This window comes from Pseudophryne corroboree, chromosome 2, assembly GCF_028390025.1.
Source record: "Pseudophryne corroboree isolate aPseCor3 chromosome 2, aPseCor3.hap2, whole genome shotgun sequence".
NCBI lineage: Eukaryota > Metazoa > Chordata > Amphibia > Anura > Myobatrachidae > Pseudophryne > Pseudophryne corroboree.
The window spans coordinates 789,556,059-789,580,206 of NC_086445.1; the positions used below are offsets into that span (position 1 = coordinate 789,556,059).

Genomic DNA, 24,148 nt, shown 5'->3' on the forward strand with positions numbered 1-24,148 from the left:
CCTTGTTCGCTGTTGTGTCCCAAGTCACTGAAGTACAACACAGCATCAGTGTTGTATGGAATTAAAAAAGTACTATTATTGTGTGGGACAATAATAAATGATGGTTCTTCTTGCAAAGGAGTCTGCTGATGGGAGGAGTTGGATGGATGGGTGTAGTATGGTATGCCGGCGGTCGGGCTCCCGGCGACCAGCATACCAGCACCGGGAGCCCGACAGTGTGGCAAGCGCAAATGAGCCCCTTGCGGGCACGGTGGCGCGCTATTTTATTCTCCCTCGAGGGGGGTCGTGGACCCCCCACAAGGGAGAATAAGTGTCGGTATGCCGGCTGTCGGGATTCCGGCGCCGGGATCCCGACAGCCGGCATACTGAAGACCACCCGGATGGATCATGGCCCTCATGTACCTTGTATTTCTCCCTAAAGAAGAAGATCTTGTCTTACAGCAGATTCAAGTGGTGATAGAGCAAGAGCAAAGCATTTATGCAAAGTCTTCCTACAAAAAGCCTTCTTTATAAGGGCGAAAGTGATGGTAATGATCAATTATTTCATATTTTCATTGGAACATTTATATAGACATGCATTTTTTTCACCTCTTTGATTACCTGTGCATACTGTACATAAATGTATTCCTAAAATGCACTTTTAAGAACTGTCCCCATATAAAACGGTTGCTCCTACTTTGTGCGATTGCATATGAAAATGCAAGTGGTGGAAAGAAGAAAAAAAATAATCATCTTACCATCATTTCTTGACCACTGTGGTCATTCACTGAACCTGTCAAATACTGTTTTTGTGCCTCCTTAATGAATGAGTGAGGAACACCAGAACTGCCTTTATTACATTTGCTACTTTTGTATACTACATTATTTTTTATTCAATTGGTGCACATATCAGTGTGATTAGCAACATTACAGTAAATGCGTTTGGTCGGTTCCATTAAAAAAGACAGACAGTACTGGCAGCCCCAGTTGCGAGAAGTAGCTTCTTCTGAGCACCCATGGAAAGGAAAAATTTTGCATGGAGAAAGCAGACCATTGACCACCCATTAATCAAAAATAACCTTGCAAATGCTCACCCTCTATTCCTTGAAAAGCATTAAATCATCCGACAAAGTTAAGGGGGAGATGTAAGAAGAGGTGTTAAGTGACAAAGGCACTACAGATATGCCATCTAGCCTCTAACCCACGAACGGGTTGTTGATGCGAATGTGCCGTGATTGCGACTATTTGCGCCCAGCTGTGATGTTTGTGGGAGCGCCCACATCCATGCGATCCTATGGATCAAGGGTGTGTGCGCAGTGCCCCTGCGGACACTCTATTCATGGCAAGAGTCACATTTGCCGCCAATAGACAGTAAGATGACCAAGGACACGCTGTATAACCAGTGCTATTGACACTTACATTGAACCTCGGTATGCATGTAAGCAGATAACAGAGAAAATCATTACTATCACTATTATTGTATGACGGAAAATCATTGGGATGTTATTAAAAAACAATAAGTGCACTTTTGTGGCATGTTTGTTGCCTGCTGGTGTGTGTACTAACTTGTAGTGACTGGGTGGCCCCTGTGGTGTCTCAGGCTTTGCACAAGATCTCACTATGTTTGCAAGGGGTGGTCTTCAGTATGCCGAATGTCGGGATCCCGGTGCACAGTATACCTGCGCCGGAATCCCGACAACCGGCATACCGACATATATTCTCCCTCGTGGGGGTCCACGACCCCCCATGGAGGGAGAATAAAATAGCGTGGCGTGCATATCGCGCCACCGTGCCCGCCGCGAGCCCAAAAGGGACTCCTTTGCACTCGCCACGGTGTCGGTATTCCGGCAGTCGGCCTCCCGGCGCCGGTATGCTGGTCGCCGGGAGCCCGGCCACCGGCATTCCATACTGCACCCGTTTGCAAGATCTCACGTATGAACAGTGGAGCCAGCCAGAAGGTAATACACAGCTCAGTACTAGTCATAGATACAGAAAGGAATAAGGTCACTAAAGAGATAGCTGTCTCCAGCTAAGGTATCCTTATCGAACCAAAGAGCACAGTCTAGATCCAAGGCTGATCAAACTGGCCCGAAACTACAGAGTGTGTGAGTTCAACATGATCGGACCATATAAAATGGTATCAGATGCAATCTTGATTGAGGAGGTTGAAACATTTTGGTACAGGTATAGCTATACAGATATAGCCATGTTCATCTTTGCTGCGATGCGGCATGCTGCAATGCGTGCCGGCTATGACTGAGAGGACACGGATTCTCAGTCACTCAGTTAAACAGTTTAGTAAAGTGGCAACGGCCCTTTATTGTAAAAATACACACACCGTACACAAAACAGTAACTATTAAATGCCAGGATGGTATCTTACTTACTAAGTCCCCACAGTAGTTTAGAATTACAGTCTCCTGATGTCACATGCCAGCAGTAGTTCTGTGTCCCCTGGTCTGGGATACCAGCTCACACAGTGCCCTTTGCCACTGACGGCACCGCAATGCCCTAGTCAGTGTCTCCAGAGGTACATCCACTCTCTCTGACCTTCTATGTAGATCTCACCCTCACCAGAAGAGTTCACTCTTGTTAAACCCTCCCCTGTCTACTCATCACACAAGCTGGTCAGTCAGGAGGTCACAGAGGAGACGAGGTGTCTGGGCTCCTGTACACAATGGGGTGTATGTGATCAGATTACCTGCAGGCTCCATACATAACCTGTTTACTACTGAACCTACTCATCCTAATCACATCTGATTGTACAGCTAGGGGACTTACATTACAATGAATTGTTTACCATGTTAAATAACACTCTGGCATAGACTTATTCCTGTTAATAATTACTAGTGATGAGCGGGTTCAGATCCTCGGGATCCGAACCCGCCCGAACATCACCTTTTTTTTCACGGGTCCGAGCGACTCGGATCCTCCCGCCTTGCTCGGTTAACCCGAGCGCGCCCGAACGTCATCATCCCGCTGTCGGATTCTCGCGAGATTCGGATTCTATATAAAGGAGCCGCGCGTCGCCGCCATTTTCACACGTGCATTGAGATTGATAGGGAGAGGACGTGGCTGGCGTCCTCTCCGTTATAGTAGAAAAGAGTAAAGAGACTGAGTGACTTAGTTATAATTGTGGGGAGGATTGGGGACGGGGAGCAGCTGTTTGGGAGTACAGTGCAGGGTTTTGATTATACCACCAGTGAGTTTAATCCTTTGTTTCTCTGCCTGAAAAAAAACGCTCCACCATATCTGTGCTCACTCAGTGTGCTGCACTGCTGCATGATATATCTGTGCTGAGTGCACTGCTCAGTGCTCACACTGCCTAATTGTGGGGACTGGGGAGCAGTTATAGCAGGAGTACAGTGCACAGTTTTGCTGACAGTGACCACCAGTCCAGTATACGTTTGTCTGCCTGAAAAACACTCCTGTGGTGGCTTTTTTTTTCTTCATACTAGTTTAGCAGTCTGCGGACAGTGTCCACCAGGTCCGTTATTATTAAACAGTATATTATATTTATTATATCTATTAGCAGTACGGTAGGCCACGGCTGTACCTACCTCTGTGTCGTCAGTGCACTCGTCGTCCATAAGTAATATAATACTATACTATCCATCCATCTACATTGTATACCTGTGGTGGCATTTTTTTTCTTCATACTAGTTTAGCAGTCTGCTGACAGTGTCCACCAGGTCCGTTATTATTATTATACAGTATATTATATATATAAGCAGTACGGTAGGCCACGGCTGTACCTACCTCTGTGTCGTCAGTGCACTCGTCGTCCATAAGTAATATAATACTATACTATAGTATCTGTCACGATCCAGGTAATTCCTTATCAGTATTTACCTTCCAAATGTCTCCTGAGACTGTCCCAGTGTTCCAAGCCTGGATTCCATCTGCACTGTCTGTGTGCAGGACGCTGCATCTCATTGTCTCTAATCTCCTTACTGTGATTCTGGCAGCATCAGGGTTAAGTTTCACATGCAAGTTACAAACAATCTTTCCCTCCAAAAGCTAGCATGGGCGCAGCCATGTTTTCCTAATCACGTGATACCTTTCAGCCTATCAGCTGCACTCTGCTCTCAGCCTGATTACCCAGCAGCTGCACTCTGGTCACTGGTTAATCAGCCAGCCAATCCCTGTTTCCCAGCTGGTATAAATATCTTGTTCCTGGGGTGGAAAGAAGTCAGTGCTTCAATTGTCTTCAGTGATTCCAGTGTGCAGTCCTCCCATGGACTTTCTCTGCTGTACAGCCTGACTCTGCAGTGTCTACATTGCTCCCTGTGACTGGCAGTTACCTGAGACCGGCTTCCAGCTTCTAGCTTCCAGCGGTGCTCTGCCCTGCCAGTAACCATCGGTGTTCCGCCATCGATCCCCAGTCACCATCGGTGCTCCGCCATCGACCCCAAAGTAACCATCGGTGTTCCATCATCGATTCCAAGTCACCATCGGTGTTCCGTCATCGATCCCAAGTATTTCTCTGAACTGTGATTCCTGTTACCTGTACCAAGTCATCCGTATTCCTCTGAACTGTCTTTAATAAACCTTTGAACTTTCCTTCGTTGTCTTGGTCACGCCTTCGGGCATTTGTTCTAAAGGTTCCCTGCTTGTCTAAGAACCCTGTACTGCCTCCCAGGTACACATATACCTCAGCCCCTACAACTGAGGCTTCCCCCTGGTCAGCACCAGCCCTCAGTTGTGACAGTAAGCACTGACCACTAATGGATCCGTCCGGAGACCAGGTCCAAGCGACCAGGCCGATGCAAGAACTTGCAGCCTGCCTTGAACGTCAGGAGACTGCACAGGGCCATGTGATTCGCTGTCTCCAGGATCTCTCCTCTCGGCTGGATGGAATACAAGTAACCCTCCGTGGTTCAGGGGCGTCCAGTGTGCCGACTGCAGTACCTTTGGTGGTATCCCCACCCACCATTCCTGTTTCTGCTCTTTGTCTCCATTTACCGACACCTGCCAAGTTTGATGGTTCCCCAAAAGCCTGTCGGGGTTTCCTAAATCAGTGTGAGATATATTTCGAGTTACAGCCTGGCAGTTTCCCAACTGACCGCACCAAGGTTGCTTACATCATCTCCCTCCTCAGTGGCTCCGTCCTCGATTGGGCATCACCTCTATGGGAGAAGTCTGATGTCCTGCTCTCTTCATACACAGATTTCGTGGCAACCTTCAGGCGCATGTTTGATGAACCAGGTCGTGTGACCTCTGCCTCCTCTGATATCCTCCGGCTACGTCAGGGGACACAAACAGTCGGTAAATATCTGGTACTGTACCAGATCCTAGTGTCCGAACTTTCCTCAGCCCTAGAAGGGGCGTCTGTGTCTACAGCCCAAGAAGGGGCGTCTGTGTCTACAGCCCAAGAAGGGGCGTTCGTTTCTGCAACCCCAGGAGGGGTATCCAATGTTCAAGCTCTAGTAGGGGCATATGAGTCTTCTCAAAAAGGAGTTTCTGATCTGTCAGCCCCAGGAGGGGTGCTGGAGAAAACAACCCTGAGAGAGGTGTCTGATTCGTCAACCCCAGGAGGGGTCACCAAAGTTTCAGCCCCAAGGGAAGTATCCAGAGCCAAGTTCCCAGATGGAAATTTTTGTGCTACAGATGCAGTTATGAACTCCTGTTTGCCGTCTTCAGAGAGCACCACCCTGTTGGCATCCAGCATGGACCATGTCCAGGATGGTCTAACTGAACACTCAGATACCACTCATTCCGGTTCTAACCGGATTCAGACTCCTTCAGTTCCAGCTGATTCGAATGTCAATCCAAAGACTCCTCCGGTCCCAGCCGGTTCAAGCTTTTCCGGACCCAATCCGGTCCCATCCGTCTGTCCAGATCAGCCTCCTTTAGTTCCAGCCGACTCCAGCATCTTCGGATCTAATCCAGTCCTATCCGTCGGTCCAAAGTCTCCGCCGGTTCAAGTTTGTCTGGACTCAATCTGGTCTCGTCCATAGGTCCAGTACAGTCTCCTCTGGATCCAGCCAGTTCAAGTTCATCAGGATTCAATCTAGATTCTTCCATTGGTTCAGGTAAAGAATTTATAAGAAGTGTCCTGGGGCCACTCCTAAAGGAGGGGGTGCTGTCACGATCCAGGTAATTCCTTATCAGTATTTACCTTCCAAATGTCTCCTGAGACTGTCCCAGTGTTCCAAGCCTGGATTCCATCTGCACTGTCTGTGTGCAGGACGCTGCATCTCATTGTCTCTAATCTCCTTACTGTGATTCTGGCAGCATCAGGGTTAAGTTTCACATGCAAGTTACAAACAATCTTTCCCTCCAAAAGCTAGCATGGGCGCAGCCATGTTTTCCTAATCACGTGATACCTTTCAGCCTATCAGCTGCACTCTGCTCTCAGCCTGATTACCCAGCAGCTGCACTCTGGTCTCTGGTTAATCAGCCAGCCAATCCCTGTTTCCCAGCTGGTATAAATATCTTGTTCCTGGGGTGGAAAGAAGTCAGTGCTTCAATTGTCTTCAGCGATTCCAGTGTGCAGTCCTCCCATGGACTTTCTCTGCTGTACAGCCTGACTCTGCAGTGTCTACATTGCTCCCTGTGACTGGCAGTTACCTGAGACCGGCTTCCAGCTTCTAGCTTCCAGCGGTGCTCTGCCCTGCCAGTAACCATCGGTGTTCCGCCATCGATCCCCAGTCACCATCGGTGCTCCGCCATCGACCCCAAAGTAACCATCGGTGTTCCATCATCGATCCCAAGTATTTCTCTGAACTGTGATTCCTGTTACCTGTACCAAGTCATCCGTATTCCTCTGAACTGTCTTTAATAAACCTTTGAACTTTCCTTCGTTGTCTTGGTCACGCCTTCGGGCATTTGTTCTAAAGGTTCCCTGCTTGTCTAAGAACCCTGTACTGCCTCCCAGGTACACATATACCTCAGCCCCTACAACTGAGGCTTCCCCCTGGTCAGCACCAGCCCTCAGTTGTGACAGTAAGCACTGACCACTAATGGATCCGTCCGGAGACCAGGTCCAAGCGACCAGGCCGATGCAAGAACTTGCAGCCTGCCTTGAACGTCAGGAGACTGCACAGGGCCATGTGATTCGCTGTCTCCAGGATCTCTCCTCTCGGCTGGATGGAATACAAGTAACCCTCCGTGGTTCAGGGGCGTCCAGTGTGCCGACTGCAGTACCTTTGGTGGTATCCCCACCCACCATTCCTGTTTCTGCTCTTTGTCTCCATTTACCGACACCTGCCAAGTTTGATGGTTCCCCAAAAGCCTGTCGGGGTTTCCTAAATCAGTGTGAGATATATTTCGAGTTACAGCCTGGCAGTTTCCCAACTGACCGCACCAAGGTTGCTTACATCATCTCCCTCCTCAGTGGCTCCGTCCTCGATTGGGCATCACCTCTATGGGAGAAGTCTGATGTCCTGCTCTCTTCATACACAGATTTCGTGGCAACCTTCAGGCGCATGTTTGATGAACCAGGTCGTGTGACCTCTGCCTCCTCTGATATCCTCCGGCTACGTCAGGGGACACAAACAGTCGGTAAATATCTGGTACTGTACCAGATCCTAGTGTCCGAACTTTCCTCAGCCCTAGAAGGGGCGTCTGTGTCTACAGCCCAAGAAGGGGCGTCTGTGTCTACAGCCCAAGAAGGGGCGTTCGTTTCTGCAACCCCAGGAGGGGTATCCAATGTTCAAGCTCTAGTAGGGGCATATGAGTCTTCTCAAAAAGGAGTTTCTGATCTGTCAGCCCCAGGAGGGGTGCTGGAGAAAACAACCCTGAGAGAGGTGTCTGATTCGTCAACCCCAGGAGGGGTCACCAAAGTTTCAGCCCCAAGGGAAGTATCCAGAGCCAAGTTCCCAGATGGAAATTTTTGTGCTACAGATGCAGTTATGAACTCCTGTTTGCCGTCTTCAGAGAGCACCACCCTGTTGGCATCCAGCATGGACCATGTCCAGGATGGTCTAACTGAACACTCAGATACCACTCATTCCGGTTCTAACCGGATTCAGACTCCTTCAGTTCCAGCTGATTCGAATGTCAATCCAAAGACTCCTCCGGTCCCAGCCGGTTCAAGCTTTTCCGGACCCAATCCGGTCCCATCCGTCTGTCCAGATCAGCCTCCTTTAGTTCCAGCCGACTCCAGCATCTTCGGATCTAATCCAGTCCTATCCGTCGGTCCAAAGTCTCCGCCGGTTCAAGTTTGTCTGGACTCAATCTGGTCTCGTCCATAGGTCCAGTACAGTCTCCTCTGGATCCAGCCAGTTCAAGTTCATCAGGATTCAATCTAGATTCTTCCATTGGTTCAGGTAAAGAATTTATAAGAAGTGTCCTGGGGCCACTCCTAAAGGAGGGGGTGCTGTCACGATCCAGGTAATTCCTTATCAGTATTTACCTTCCAAATGTCTCCTGAGACTGTCCCAGTGTTCCAAGCCTGGATTCCATCTGCACTGTCTGTGTGCAGGACGCTGCATCTCATTGTCTCTAATCTCCTTACTGTGATTCTGGCAGCATCAGGGTTAAGTTTCACATGCAAGTTACAAACAATCTTTCCCTCCAAAAGCTAGCATGGGCGCAGCCATGTTTTCCTAATCACGTGATACCTTTCAGCCTATCAGCTGCACTCTGCTCTCAGCCTGATTACCCAGCAGCTGCACTCTGGTCTCTGGTTAATCAGCCAGCCAATCCCTGTTTCCCAGCTGGTATAAATATCTTGTTCCTGGGGTGGAAAGAAGTCAGTGCTTCAATTGTCTTCAGCGATTCCAGTGTGCAGTCCTCCCATGGACTTTCTCTGCTGTACAGCCTGACTCTGCAGTGTCTACATTGCTCCCTGTGACTGGCAGTTACCTGAGACCGGCTTCCAGCTTCTAGCTTCCAGCGGTGCTCTGCCCTGCCAGTAACCATCGGTGTTCCGCCATCGATCCCCAGTCACCATCGGTGCTCCGCCATCGACCCCAAAGTAACCATCGGTGTTCCATCATCGATCCCAAGTATTTCTCTGAACTGTGATTCCTGTTACCTGTACCAAGTCATCCGTATTCCTCTGAACTGTCTTTAATAAACCTTTGAACTTTCCTTCGTTGTCTTGGTCACGCCTTCGGGCATTTGTTCTAAAGGTTCCCTGCTTGTCTAAGAACCCTGTACTGCCTCCCAGGTACACATATACCTCAGCCCCTACAACTGAGGCTTCCCCCTGGTCAGCACCAGCCCTCAGTTGTGACAGTATCCATCCATCTACATTGTATACCTGTGGTGGCTTTTTTTTTCTTCATACTAGTTTAGCAGTCTGCTGACAGTGTCCACCAGGTCCGTTATTATTATTATACAGTATATTATATATATATAAGCAGTACGGTAGGCCACGGCTGTACCTACCTCTGTGTCGTCAGTGCACTCGTCGTCCATAAGTAATATAATACTATAGTATCCATCTACATTGTATACCTGTGGTGGCTTTTAGTTGTGCGCATTAAAATATGGAGAACAAAAATGTGGAGGCTAAAAAAAATAGGGAAAGATCAAGATCCACTTCCACCTCGTGCTGAAGCTGCTGCCACTAGTCATGGCCGAGACAATGAAATGCCATCAACGTCGTCTGCCAGGGCCGATGCCCAATGTCATAGTACAGAGCATGTAAAATCCAAAACACAAAAGATCAGTAAAATGACCCAAAAATCAAAATTAAAAGCGTCTGAGGAGAAGCGTAAACTTGCCAATATGCCATTTACGACACAGAGTGGCAAGGAACGGCTGAGGCCCTGGCCTATGTTCATGGCTAGTGGTTCAGCTTCACATGAGGATGGAAGCACTCATCCTCTCGCTAGAAAAAAGAAAAGACTTAAGCTGGCAAAAGCACAGCAAAGAACTGTGCGTTCTTCGAAATCACAAATCCCCAAGGAGAGTCCAATTGTGTCGGTTGCGATGCCTGACCTTCCCAACACTGGACGGGAAGAGCTTGCGCCTTCCACCATTTGCACGCCCCCTGCAAGTGCGCCTCTTTTTTTCTTTGCGTCATGTGCTGTTTGGGGAGTATTTTTTTGAAGGGCCATCCTGCCTGACACTGCAGTGCCACTCCTAGATGGGCCAGGTGTTTGTGTCGGCCACTAGGGTCGCTGAGCTTAGTCACACAGCTACCTCATTGCGCCTCTTTTTTTCTTTGCATCATGTGCTGTTTGGGGAGTATTTTTTTGAAGGGCCATCCTGCGTGACACTGCAGTGCCACTCCTAGATGGGCCAGGTGTTTGTGTCGGCCACTTGTGTCGCTTAGCTTAGCCATCCAGCAACCTCGGTGCAAATTTTAGGACTAAAAATAATATTGTGAGGTGTTCAGAATAGACTGAAAATGAGTGGAAATTATGGTTATTGAGGTTAATAATACTATGGGATCAAAATGACCCCCAAATTCTATGATTTAAGCTGTTTTTTAGGTTTTGTTTTTTTTAAAAACACCCGAATCCAAAACACACCCGAATCGGACAAAAAAAATTCGGTGAGGTTTTGCCAAAACGCGTTCGAACCCAAAACACGGCCACGGAACCAAACCCAAAACCCGAAAAATTTCAGGTGCACATCACTAATAATTACACACATTGAACACAGTATAACCAAATAAAATACATGTTTCCAATATAACAGATAAATATAACTGTACAATATAATAACACAATACAATATTGCCTAGCATATAATTAATAACATATCGGCAATTAGTGGAGTCCATGGGTAGGACCAGGGTTAGGAAAGTAACCGCGTGTATTTTACGACTGTGCGACACGACGGCTGTGTCGTTACAATGACTATTCGCAGTCGTGATTGCTCCCTTAGGAATTAAGGGAGCGATCACCGGCTGCAAATAGTCGCAGCCCGGCACTCCATGCAGCAAGCCGCAATGCACCAAAGAAGAGCATGGCTACATCTGTATTCTCCTTAGTAACTAACCCCCATAGAATGGGTTATACCATAAATGAACCAACCTATTTCTCTGGCTTGGACCCAGCATAATGTTAAATTCTTGCCAGATTTGGCTCCCAAGTGCAGTTTACCTGAGTTCTCTGAGCAATACCACTATCTGCATCCTCATCACTTGTTTGATTCAGTAGACAAACCTTGAGGTCCCATACAACCTTTTACTATGGAATCCTTATGTCTGCATAGATCCTCTGCCAGAGTCCTAATATCCACTTTTTATTTGCTTCTCTTGAGACATGGTCAACTGGATAAAGAGCTGCATAAATGACGGTGGGAGATGGCCATGGGGGTGACTCCTGAACCTGGAGGTATGAACATGAATTCTTACAGAACTGCCCAAAAACTACATACAACTCTTATTATATCATGTTTCAATGATATTACTGATCACTGATTACATATGTTTAACCTTTGACCTTTGCTGACTAGACTGTGGCATGCAGGGCACCCTATCCCACATTTGGCGGACTTGTCCCAAAATTCAACTGTATTGGCTTAAAGTTTTTGACTTTTTAACTACTGTATAGCTCATCACCCCTCTCATTTCCCCAGCTAACTTCTCATATATTCTGCTTGTCACAAACTGGGGTCTTTATCTGTCATTCCCTGTATTGAGCTGCTATATTCTTAAGGGCTGCGCCCTTCCTGGCCTATCACAGCGTTCATGACTGTTGTTGTATTGGCTGCATGGGCACAGCCATGTTGTTTCCGTGTCAGGTGAACACAATTCCTGCTTCCAATTGCAGACACGTGCTCTCTATGTATCGCTGTGGCTCAGCCTTTGTCGGAACTCACTTGTGTATTCCTCTGTGACCCCGGTCACCTTGTGTGATTACTAGTACTCTGTGCCAATACTCATGTTGCTAGTACCGCTATCACCTGTCTGCATTCAGCACATCCACTGTCAGTCTGTACCAGTGCTCTTGCTTACTGTCTGAGTCCAGTCTCTCTACCTGCTCTCAGTACGGCTATCACCAGCAGGTGCCAGTATTCCTGAAACTAACTGCATCCAGTGCTACAGTTATTCCAGCATCTCAGCACTACTGTCATTCCAGCATTTCAGCGCTCCTATCACCAGCCTGTATTAAATACCAATAGTGCTCAGCAACTCCACCATTGATTGGTTGGTGAGGCATGTGCTGAGTTCCTGGTAGTTGTTCTAACCTTGGGTGCTGAGTCGTGGGTCCTGGAGCCTGTTCTTGGATTAGGAGACACATCCCAGTTGCCCAACCTGCGCTCCTGGGAAGTGGACAACTAACCAGATCCCACTCTGGTAACAGTTCACAAATTTCCTTCAGTTCAGCAGTTCCTAGTTGAGGGTTACAGCTTCACGGTTCTAAGGTTCAGGCCTGAAGTGGAGTTCCTCTCAATACGTGCCAGGTGGTGAGTTCCAGATCTCTGGCTCAGTAACCATCATTGGCCAGAGTCATTCCTAACGGTTGGTCCACGCTGGTTAATGTGCAGAAGTTACATACAACCACCCATGTTCCCAATATTCTCTTCAATCCAGCCTCAGGGTTCTGTCTCGGATCAGAAACCCCAGACCGTGACACTGCTCTCTAGCCCAATCCCTGATGCCCCCAAACATACTCAGAAACTCATTGACTACGTCACTCTTGCAGCAAGACAGCTCATAGCAATTCTCTGGAATAAACTAGACCCACCCACTATTAATCAACAATATCTGGCAAATCTATGCTATGAGCATTTAACTAATATACTTCATGGCTAGTGCCCTCAGTTTTCCAAGATGTGGAATCCTTGGATGACCCGCTTTGAAACCCGCACTACATCTCTTAGCTAAGCTACTTATGCTCTAGTTTGTCCTTTCCAACTGATGCGACTTCCAGAGTTCACTCTCCCTCCCCCCTTTTGCGTTGGTGTACTATCATCCCCATGGTTCCCCCTTCCCTCTCCTGATGCCCCCTTCCACAATGCTTTGTACTGTTTTATCTCTGAACAGCTTTTTGTGGACCCCACAGCTTTTATTCTCACAATGTAACTTTTAGCATATCCTATACGTGGCCCACATTACTGTTCAATTATTGCTCTGTTCCCAATGCACTTCTTTTTGCCCCCCTCCCGTACTGATTATGCAAAACATCAATAAACTTGATATAAAAAAAAGGATTCTTAAAAGTATTAAATAATGTTGTGCTCAGTTTTCCCAGCATCTATGAATAGACATCTAAGTGCTACTATGAATAGCAGCATTGTTCTAATCCCAGCTTAATATTGTGTGTTGTTTATATCAGACACCGGACTGTGATACTGTATACACTTTATGTTGCGCGAGTCGTCAGATGACATCAACATAACAAGACATACTATTATTTTCCTGAAATAAGTAAAAATCTCTATAAAAATATCTCTTAACAAAATAAAGATATTGTTAGGCGCGGCGGTCTTTGTCCGCGCTCTGACCGAGCAGCGGTCACGGCCGCCGCGCCTCTCGCTCTGTCTGCTCCCGCACGGCGCCTAGCAACGCCGGGACGCCGTGCGCGCGATAGCCGCCGGGTCCCTGGCAACGCTAGGACGCCGTGCGCCCAGGGCCGCCGGGTCCATGGCAACGGGGACGCCACATGCGGACCACGTTCCCCGTTGCCATGAGAGTACTCACACCTGTTCTCCCCTGGTCGTGCAGCAAGGCAGCTGCACGACATTCATCAATCAGGCTCTGCACTGCCATTGGAGGGTTCCCTGTTATATGCCTCCTCAGTGCCTCACACAAACGCCGGTGATAGCTTCCTGCATGCTGTTCCTGCCTGGTAACGTCTGTTCCTGATTTGGCTGTATCTGGTCGATCCTGCTCCCTGGGCTCCCGAGTCCTGGAGTTCTGAAGCCGGTCCTGGGAATCCTTCCTGTCCAAAACGAACCGTTTGCAGTCATCCGAGGGTTCTCGTTATTTGGGGTTCTCTCCCGGTTTCGTGAGTAGCGGCTTCTGCCGCGAGTTGCGGCCTAGGCCGCTTTTACTTTGTATTTCTTTTGTGTTGGAGGTTTTTGCGGAGGTTTCCGCTTTTCACTGTCCTCCCCGGAACTCGGCGGTGCCGTGTAGGGGAACGGACAGTGGTATCATTTGTTGTCCTTTTTCCTTGGCGGCGTGCCGCACATACCTTTAGTTTTAGGGTAGTTAGTAGCCCCTAGCTTCTGTTTGTTTTAGTTAGAGGTCCCCTTGTTATTACCCTGTCTCGGTTCACGCTTTGTCTCTCTCTAAGACCTGGGGGCATCGGAGTTGGGCAGACCTAATCCGCCCTTCAAACGCGGCTGCCGTGGGCCCAAGAAACCATAGTCGTTCAGGCATGAGTCGACCACACGGGTAAGACAACGGAGGTAGGGTGCTAGAAGCTATTCCCGTACCTCTCCTTAGTTCAACGTCACGTTCTGGTGCTCAGAACTCGCATCACTACATCTCTCCAGTTCTGAGCATCAGGAACGTAACAGATATAGAACATAATGAATGTTTGTTTGTCTCTCAGCATACAACAGTGTCTGTCTTGCTAGTAAAAGCATTGCAAGTTTAAATATCGGGCATAAACACTCTCATGATACCTTAAATAGTCATCTCCAAACCTATTCTGCAAAACATGGAAAACCACAAATATATGTGGTTCATATCATGTACTCTACCACTGTGTAAATGAGGATCATACTGAATCACCACTTTTATGTGAATTGGCCAAACTGCTAGTTGGGGGTTGTGTAATGTAGGCAGTACACAATTAGTCAGGTGTATGCCCATCCATACAGATGTACATTTACATTATACTACAGTTTGTCTGAACCGTGCATTGTGTGTGGCTGTGTGCATTTCTGGTTATTATAGTAGAAGAAAACTTGCGTATTTATGCTTGGAAATCTATGCGGTGTGAGCAAAACTAAGGTATGTTTTCGTGCCCAAATAGTAGTGTAGCCAATTGTATCTGCCGCTGAATGTCTTATCAAGTGATTTTTCCTAAAATGGTTCATTTTAGGTAAAATCACTGGGACTTGCTCCTGCTCCTGCACCCCTGACGGCACCCAACCTCGTCCCCCCTCCCGACTTATTAAGCAATTTCGAGTTTCCAATTAGCTTAGTCAGTAATTACCCACCTTCCGAAGCAGTCTTCCCCTCCACCAGCGGGATCCGGACTCCTGTAGCAGTATGTGAGTGTGTGAGCTAGGGTGTGTATGACCTCCCCTGTGTGTATGTGTGAGAACCCCCGAAGGCAGCAGCTTGGAAAACTACATCTCCCAGCAGCCACCTGCCCTCCCAGAAGCTCTCACACCTCCCAGCAGCCACCCCCCCCCCCTTCCCCCAAACATAAAGATGAGGGAAGACCATCGGGAGCCGCGGAGATCACCAGTGGGGCGAGTATCATTTATTTATTCATCTTGCACCGCAGGGTTTTCAGAGCTTTTTTAAATTGGACACCCGTGGTAATCCAAAATTGGGCACAAGGTTTTTTACCTCACTAAACCTTGTGGCCAACTGAATTCCCCCCATAGTCTCAGCTGAACAACAGATGAAATCTAGGCCATGGAAATAAAGGCAACTTATATCCATAGGCACTCAAACTCCATCATGTTATATTTTCTCCAGAGAATTTGTTGAAGGAATTATGTAAAAATATATTTAAATGAATATTGTACTGAAAACATTATGTATATTAACAGAGGTTAGATTAGTCAGTCATTTGCACAATATTCTTAGTAATTGCCCTGTCAGGCCTTTATTTGCAGCCATCCACAGTAAGCTTGTATGGATGTCCTACACCCTGTAACTGCAATTCCTGCACACACATTACTTTAAACTATAAATCACACCTTAATCCCAAGACAGAAGCCCCTGTTTGGGGTGACTAGGGCCAGGATGTAGTTATGTGACCGTAGGTCAGGAGACCGACTGTCACATAACCTCCCCCTACATCCTGCTCGCTCACAATCCCAACGGTCGACAAGCCGACCAACAGGGACTATTCACACTCGTGGGTGTCTACAACACCCATAGCGTAAAAATAGAAACTGAGCCCGCCAGGGGCTTGCTGCACTCACCACCCCCCCACCGGGATTCCGCTGCCGGAATCCCGGCATCAGCATGCTGACCGGAGATCAGGTCACGCTTACCACACCCACTAGGACCATCTATAACATAAATAAATTTGTGACAGTAATGTTTTCTGTCTTCACTTATTTTCTGATTGTTAGTGCACCAGCAACGCTCTTTGTAATTATAAGCTCACTGGCATTGACAGAATAGCGAGGATACAGGAAACAATACACCAGTATACACTATGTATCCCAATGCAGAGGACCAAAACAGAAAGTATGTTATGCTTACTATACATTCCAGACCACAGCACGAGCAAAGCATATATGATGCAACACATTTCCATGTGAGATGACCATGCTTTCAGAATTTCTTTCATTATGCCCAATTAAACATAATTGGCATGAGCATTAATTACATTCCATGTTTTAACAAAAGGTCTTACCTACAGTATGTTACATACATATGGGCCACACCATTAGGGAACAATAATTAGGACTCAAGCCAATTAACTTGCCCCTGCATGCAAGGGAGGTGAGTTGCCATTGCGACAGAGTGGTTGATGAAGGTAAGTGTACACACTTATCAATCAGACACTCGACATGTCAGTCAGGATCCCCAGCTGGCGAATTTGCCCGCCCAGCTGTGACATCAGCCCCCACAGCAAGTGTACGGGCAGTGAGCCTTCCATACACACAGGCAGATGGCCCGATATATCTGCTGATATACTGGCTGTGCTGCAGAGCCAACACAATATGTCTGTGACCGACGTCATTCACAGACATATCGAGGGTACACACCCGCTGATGGTCTCATGATATATCGCCGTTGTGTACCCAGCTTAACGCATTCTTTATTCCATCCCATTGGAGGAATTTTAGAAGCTAGTGGCAGCAGTTTTATGGGGGAATAGGGAACTCAAGGGCAGATGTATTAAGCCTGGACAAGGCATAAAAAAAGAGACAAAGCGGTGATAAGTGCAAGGTGATAACGCACCAGCCTATCAGCTCCAATATGTAAATTGACAGTTATGAGCCAATTGGCTGGTGCGTTATCACCTTGCACCTATCACTGGTTTATCACTTCCTTATGCCTTCTCCAGGCTTAATACATCTGCTCCTTTGTGGGCAAAATATGCAAGATACAGCACATAATAATGTGTGCCAAAATGTTCACCAAAGTGCATAGGTTTTAAGTGGAACATAGTGACATCTGCGGAGTAAGAGCCATTTGCACCAGCTAATGGAATGAGTTGGGCTTACACACAGCAGTGCAGAAATCTAGGGTGACATGTAATAGGATGAGATTTTTAGACTTTTGAGACTTTTAGTCAAAAACTGCCGAAATCCCCTGTTTTGAGTAATTCGCATATGTAATAGGATGTGAATTGCACTCTAACTCGCATTTTCCCAGAGAAAATCGCACACTGTCGTTTTTATTTCGCACTTCAAAATCGCATCCAGATGTTTTCCCATTCAAAAGTATACAAATCGCAAATGTAATAAATAGTAAGCGATTTTGGAAATCGCACTTAAAAATTGATTAAAAACCGCACACAAAACAGACCAGGTAGAACTAGGCGATTTGGAGTACTTCCACCATCCCCCCCCCCCTTTCCCCCCCAAAAGGCTTACCTTATTCACAGGTGAGCCATACTTTCATCAGAAACACTCCTACAAAACACCCCCACATCATCCAGGGAATCTGTGAGGGACTGTGCAATGGAGTTTTTGCAGTCAGGAGTTGAGCTGTGTGTATGCGATATTGCACGTTTGGAGGAGCTGCGCAGGAGGAGGGCGCAGGCTGCGCACGAGATCCAGGTCCCCAGACCACTCAGTGCTTCACGTAGGTACCATGCGAGGGTGTACCTGGACTCCCTCTCGGATTAAGAAGTGGTGGAGATGTTTCAGCTGAACCGCACAAACCTCTTGAGCTTATATGAGCAGGTGAGACATGATTTGGAGCCATATGGCTCTGACAACTTATGCAGTGTCTGGGCTGCAAAAATTAATGACACCACTCAGTCTGTGAGCTCTTGGTCGCTGGGGGTTAAACAAGCCACTTTCTCAAGGCATTTAACTCAAGTGTTATATGCCTTGAAGAAGCTGTGGCGCACATATATCACATTCCCAAGTTCTGAGTCCGAGTGGCAGGACCTGAAGGTGGCATTATATCGGCTCTCAGCATTCCCTAATTGGGATTCGGGTACCACACGTGAGGGGGTATGTCTTTGTCAATCAACATGGGCATCACTCCCTCAATGTGCAGGTGGTGTGTGACGCTAACCTTAGAATTCTCAGTGTGGTTGCAGGTTACGCAGGGTCTTGCCATGATGCCTATATCCTGCGTCACTCATCCCTTTGGGATCACTTCCAGCATCACACCATGCCTGAGGGATGGCTACTTGGTAGGTACATTCGAGTTATCTTTTAATGTGTTTCCTAATATGTCCTTTAAAAAGTACTGTTTTACTGCCTAACAATGCAGCATGACCCTGTACCATAATGGTGTGCTTATTTAGTCAGTAACACACTTATTTGTGCCATTAAGTCAACTTACATTACTCTAATGAGTGTGCTTATGTGTAGTAATAACTGACTGTTAGGGTCTGGTAATTAACTATACCTTAGTGTGTAACAAACACCTGAAAACAAATGTAATTAATCATTCTACAGGCCGATAGCACTGACGTCTGTGGTCATGAAAACGTTCGAGCGTCTGGTTTTGAATCACCTGAAAACTATGACTGGCCCCCAACTGGACCCCCTGCAGTTCGCCTATCGATCAAATCGGTGTGTCAAGGATGCAGTCAACCTGGGCCTGCACTACATTCTACAGCATCTAGACATTCCCGGTACCTACCTTCGTTTGTCGATTTCAGCTCGGCCTTCAATACAATCGTCCCCAGCATCCTCCACCCCAAATTAATTTGCCTAGGGGTCCCAGAAGCTACCTGTTCCTGTATAGTAGACTTCCTGACAGATAGGACACAGGTGGTGAAAGCGGGGGAATTCACCTCTCTAGCGCGGTCCATTAGTACAGGGGCCCCTCAGGGCTGTGTTCTCTCACCCCTGCTCTTCTCCCTGTACACAAAATGACTGTACCTCAGAGGTGCAATCAGTAAAGATCATTAAATTCGCCGATGACACCACCGTCATCGGCCTCATCAAGGAGGGGGACGAATCGGCCTATAGATGGGAAGTAGACCGGTTGGCCCAGTGGTGCATCCACAACAACCTTGAGCTCAACCCCCTCAAAACTGTCGAGATGATAGTGGACTTCAGGAAGAAGTCATCTAGTGCACCTCCACTAACGATTGCTGACAGTGTGGTATCGCTATTGGACTCCTTCAAGTTTCTAGGGACCACAATCTCCCGGGACCTTAAATGGGGGTCCAACGCTGACGCCACTGTTGGGAAAGCGCAGCAGAGGTTGTTCTTCCTCAGGCAACTAAGGAAGTTCAACATCCCACAGAAGCTTCTGCTCCTCTTTTACTCCGCGATTGTGGAGTCGGTACTGTGCTCCTCGATACTCGTAAGGTACAGCTCCGCCAGCGCGAGGGACAGATGCAGGCTCCAAAAGGTGGTCAGAACCGCAGAGAAGATCATCGAGGCCGACCTTTCCTCAGTCCAGGACCTGTACCTGTCCAGAGCTAAAAAGCGGGCAATGAAGATAGTAAAGGACCAGCTACACCCCGGCCACAGCATGTTTAACTTGCTTCCGTTAGGCTGGCGTTACAGGGCTGTCCCCACCAGGTCCACCAGAAGCCTCAAAAGTTTCTTTCCCCAAGCGGTCCGCCTGCTGAACTCCTGAACATTGACTGACTAGACGTACATGTAACTAACTTGTGTCCCACGGTATTCCTATCTGTATGACTTTACTTGCCCCTCCCACCCCCACCTGCTTATCTGTTACCTACTTGGCTGTTGTATAGCAAACCGAAGACAAATTCCTAGTATACGCAAGTATACCTGGCCAATAAAGCTGATTCTGATTCACAACCACAACTTATGTTTTGCAGGGGATTCATGGTATGGGTGTCTACCATGGCTCATGACACCTCTGCGTAATCCACAAGGCCCTCCACAGCACCAATATAACGATGCACACATTGTCACCCGCAATGCTGTGGAACGCACTTTTGGGGTGCTGAAATTGATGTGGTTCTTTGCTTGTGTGTAATGGTGCTGTTGGAAATCGCATTCTGGTTGGTCAGAAAACCGCACATTACCGGGTCATAATATTGCGTCAAATCGCATGACATTGCATGTTTCAGTCCCGAATTCGCATCCTATTACATTTGCGATTTCAACAAAATATTACCGATTTCAAAACATGCGATAGGGGGCGATTTCGGAATCTTACTAAAAATCTCATCCTATTACATGTCACCCCTAATTTCATTTTGTACTGTGTAATGTGAAACGAGATGGAGAGTGCATAGCCATATCTACTACTTGAATTTCGGACAAGATCTCAGTTGGTGGAGATCAGGCTGCATCCTTTACTTTTTGTGCCTTCTACAAACATATTTCTAGGTCCACTTCCAAATAGTATACATTTTACTGTATATTGGCCCTCATTCAGAGTTGTTCGCGCGCTAGCTGCTTTTAGCAGAATTGCACACGCTAGGCCGCCGCCCTCTGGGAGTGTATCTTAGCTTAGCAGAATAGCGAATGAAAAATTTGCAAAACTGCTACTAAATAATTCTTAGCTGTTTCTGAGTAGCTCCGGACCTACTCACAGATTGCGATCTGCTCAGTCCGTTTAGTTCCTGGTTTGACGTCACAAACACGCCCTGCGTTCGGCCAGCTACTCCCCCGTTTCTCCAGACACTCACGCGTTTTTCCCTGACACGCCTGTGTTTTTTTGCAAACGCCGGGAAAACGCAGAGTTGCCGCCCAGAAACGCCCCTTTCCTGTCAATCATTTACCCAACAGCAGTGCGACTGAAGAGCGCCGCAGAAGCCACAGCAAAACTGCTAAGTTTTGTGTTAAATAACTAAGCGCATGCGCCCTGTGTGCCTTGCGCATGCGCAATTTGCAACAAATCGCAGCATAGCGAAAACTGGCAACGAGCGAACAACTCGGAATGAGGGCCATTGTTTCCATTGTGACAGAATTGTCTGCTCACTATGTGCATATATCCCAGCACTATTCACTTGGACAGCCAACAGTCGGAAACAAAAAAAAAAAACAGTCACTATAAAACTTTGTAACTCGGTAGTCCCGATTTAGGATGGGCAGTCTCAATTTGAGGGGATCCCCAGCTGTCTTACAGATCAGGAATTTTAAGGACAGTTCAATGCCACACATAATAGTGCTAGTTGTGCAGTGTTGAAAAATAAGATTTTACTTACCGGTAAATCTATTTCTCGTAGTCCGTAGTGGATGCTGGGGACTCCGTAAGGACCATGGGGAATAGACGGGCTCCGCAGAAGACATGGGCACTTTAAGAAAGAATTTAGATTCTGGTATGCTCTGGCTCCTCCCTCTATGTCCCTCCTCCAGACCTCAGTTAGAGAAACTGTGCCCGGAAGAGCCGACGGTACAAGAAAAGGATTTTGGAAATCCAGGGCAAGATTCATATCAGCCACACCAATCACACCGTATAACTTGTGATAAACTTACCCAGTCAACAGTATGAACAACAACAGAGCATCAGTTCAACCCTGATGCAACAATAACATAGCCCTTATTGCAGCAATAACTTAATACAAGTATTGCAGAAGAAGTCAGCACTTGGAACGGGCGCCCAGCATCCACTACGGACTACGAGAAATAGATTTACCGGTAAGTAAAATCTTATTTTCTCTAACGTCCTAGTGGATGCTGGGGACTCCGTAAGGACCATGGGGATTATACCAAAGCTCCCAAACGGGCAGGAGAGTGCGGATGACTCTGCAGCACCGAATGAGCAAACACAAGGTCCTCCTCAGCCAGGGTATCAAACTTGTAGAACTTTGCAAAAGTGTTTGAACCTGACCAAGTAGCCGCTCGGCACAGCTGTAATGCCGAGACCCCTCGGACAGCCGCCCAAGAAGAGCCCACCTTCCTAGTGGAATGGGCCTTAACTGATTTTGGCAGCGGCAATCCAGCCGCAGAATAAGCCTGCTGAATCGTGTTACAGATCCAGCGAGCAATAGTTTGCTTTGAAGCAGGCGCACCAAGCTAGTTGGAAGCATACAGGATAAACAAAGAGTCTGTTTTCCTGACTCTAGCCGTTCTGGCTACATAAACCTTCAAAGCCCTGACCACATCAAGCAACTCGGAATCCTCCAAGTCAGTAGTAGCCACAGGCACCACAATAGGTTGCTTTATATGAAAAGATGAAACCACTTTTGGCAGGAATTGTGGATGGGTCCGCAACTCTGCTCTATCCGCATGGAAAACCAGATAGGGGCTTTTATGTGACAAAGCCGCTAATTCTGACACACGCCTAGCCGAAGCCAAGGCTAGTAGCATGACCACCTTCCACGTGAGATATTTCAATTCCACCGTTTTGAGTGGTTCAAACCAGTGGGATTTCAGGAAACTCAACACCACGTTAAGATCCCAAGGTGCCACCGGGGGCACAAAAGGGGACTGAATATGCAGCACTCCCTTCACAAACGTCTGAACTTCAGGTAGAGAAGCCAGCTCTTTTTGAAAGAAAATGGATAGGGCCGAAATCTGGAACTTAATGGAACCCAATTTTAGGCCCAAAGTCACTCCTGACTGTAGGAAGTGAAGGAAACGGCCCAGCTGGAATTCCTCCGTAGGGGCATTCCTGGCCTCACACCAAGCAGCATATTTTCGCCATATACGGTGATAATGTTGAGCTGTCACGTCCTTCCTAGCCTTTATCAGCGTAGGAATGACCTCATCTGGAATGCCTTTTTCCGCTAGGATCCGGCGTTCAACCGCCATGCCGTCAAACGCAGCCGCGGTAAGTCTTGGAACAGACAGGGCCCTTGTTGCAACAAGTCCTGTCTTAGAGGAAGAGGCCACGGGTCCTCTGTGAGCATTTCTTGCAGATCTGGATACCAAGTCCTTCTTGGCCAATCCGGAACAATGAGTATTGTTCTCACTCCTCTTTTTCTTATGATTCTCAACACCTTGGGTATGAGAGGAACAGGAGGAAATACATAGACCGATTGGAACACCCACGGTGTCACTAGGGCGTCTACGGCTATCGCCTGAGGGTCTCTTGACCTGGCGCAATACGTCTGTAGTTTCTTGTTGAGGCGGGATGCCATTATGTCCACCTGTGGCAGTTCCCACCGACTTGCAACCTGTGCGAAGACTTCTTGATGAAGTCCCCACTCCCCCGGGTGGAGGTCGTGCCTGCTGAGGAAGTCTGCTTCCCAGTTGTCTACCCCCGGGATGAACACTGCTGACAGTGCGCTTACATGATTCTCCGCCCATCGAAGAATTCTGGTGGCTTCCGCCATCGCCACCCTGCTCCTTGGGCCGCCTTGTCGGTTTACATGAGCCATAGCGGTGATGTTGTCTGACTGAATCAGAACTGGTTGACCGCGAAGCAGGGTTTCTGCTTGACGTAGGGCGTTGTAAATGGCCCTTAGTTCCAGGATGTTGATGTGAAGGCAAGTCTCCTGACTTGACCACAGACCTTGGAAATTTCTTCCCTGTGTGACTGCTCCCCACCCTCAGTGGCTTGCATCCGTGGTCACCAGGACCCAGTCCTGAATGCCGAATCTGCGGCCCTCGAGAAGGTGAGCACTCTGCAGCCACCACAGGAGAGACACCCTTGCCTGGGGGATAGGGTGATTAACCGATGCATCTGAAGATGTGATCCGGACCATTTGTCCAGTAAGTCCCATTGAAAGGTCCTCGCATGGAACCTGCCGAAGGGAATGGCCTCGTATGATGCCACCATCTTTCCCAGGACTCGAGTGCAGTGATGCACTGACACCTGTTTTGGTTTTAATAGGTCCCTGACCAGTGTCATGAGTTCCTGAACCTTCTCTATCGGGAGATAAACCCTTTTCTGGTCTGTGCCCAGAATCATGCCCAGGAAAGGCAGACGAGTCGTAGGAACCAACTGCGACTTTGGAATATTCAGAATCCAGCCGTGTTGCCGTAACACTTCCAGAGAACGTGCTACGCTGATCAGCAACTGCTCTCTTGACCTCTCTTTTATGAGGAGATCGTCCAAGTATGGGATAATTGTGACCCCTTGCTTCCGCAGGAGTACCATAATTTCCGCCATT

At 47.7% G+C, this 24,148-nt stretch overlaps 1 protein-coding gene across 3 annotated transcripts in view; it reads right to left on the reverse strand.

Moving 5' to 3' along the window:
• DYNLT3 (dynein light chain Tctex-type 3) overlaps window positions 1–24,148 on the reverse strand; it is a 68,421-nt gene that overhangs the window by 14,419 nt on the left and 29,854 nt on the right. The window contains exon 1 of one of the 3 annotated variants that reach the window (XM_063955561.1): window positions 3,831–3,929. The exons of the other annotated variants lie outside the window; for them this stretch is intronic. Coding sequence (XP_063811631.1) covers window positions 3,831–3,914 — 84 coding nt within the window. The 5' untranslated portion in view covers window positions 3,915–3,929. Of the gene's footprint in view, window positions 1–3,830; window positions 3,930–24,148 lie in introns of those variants that run through there. 3 annotated transcript variants of the gene reach the window in all.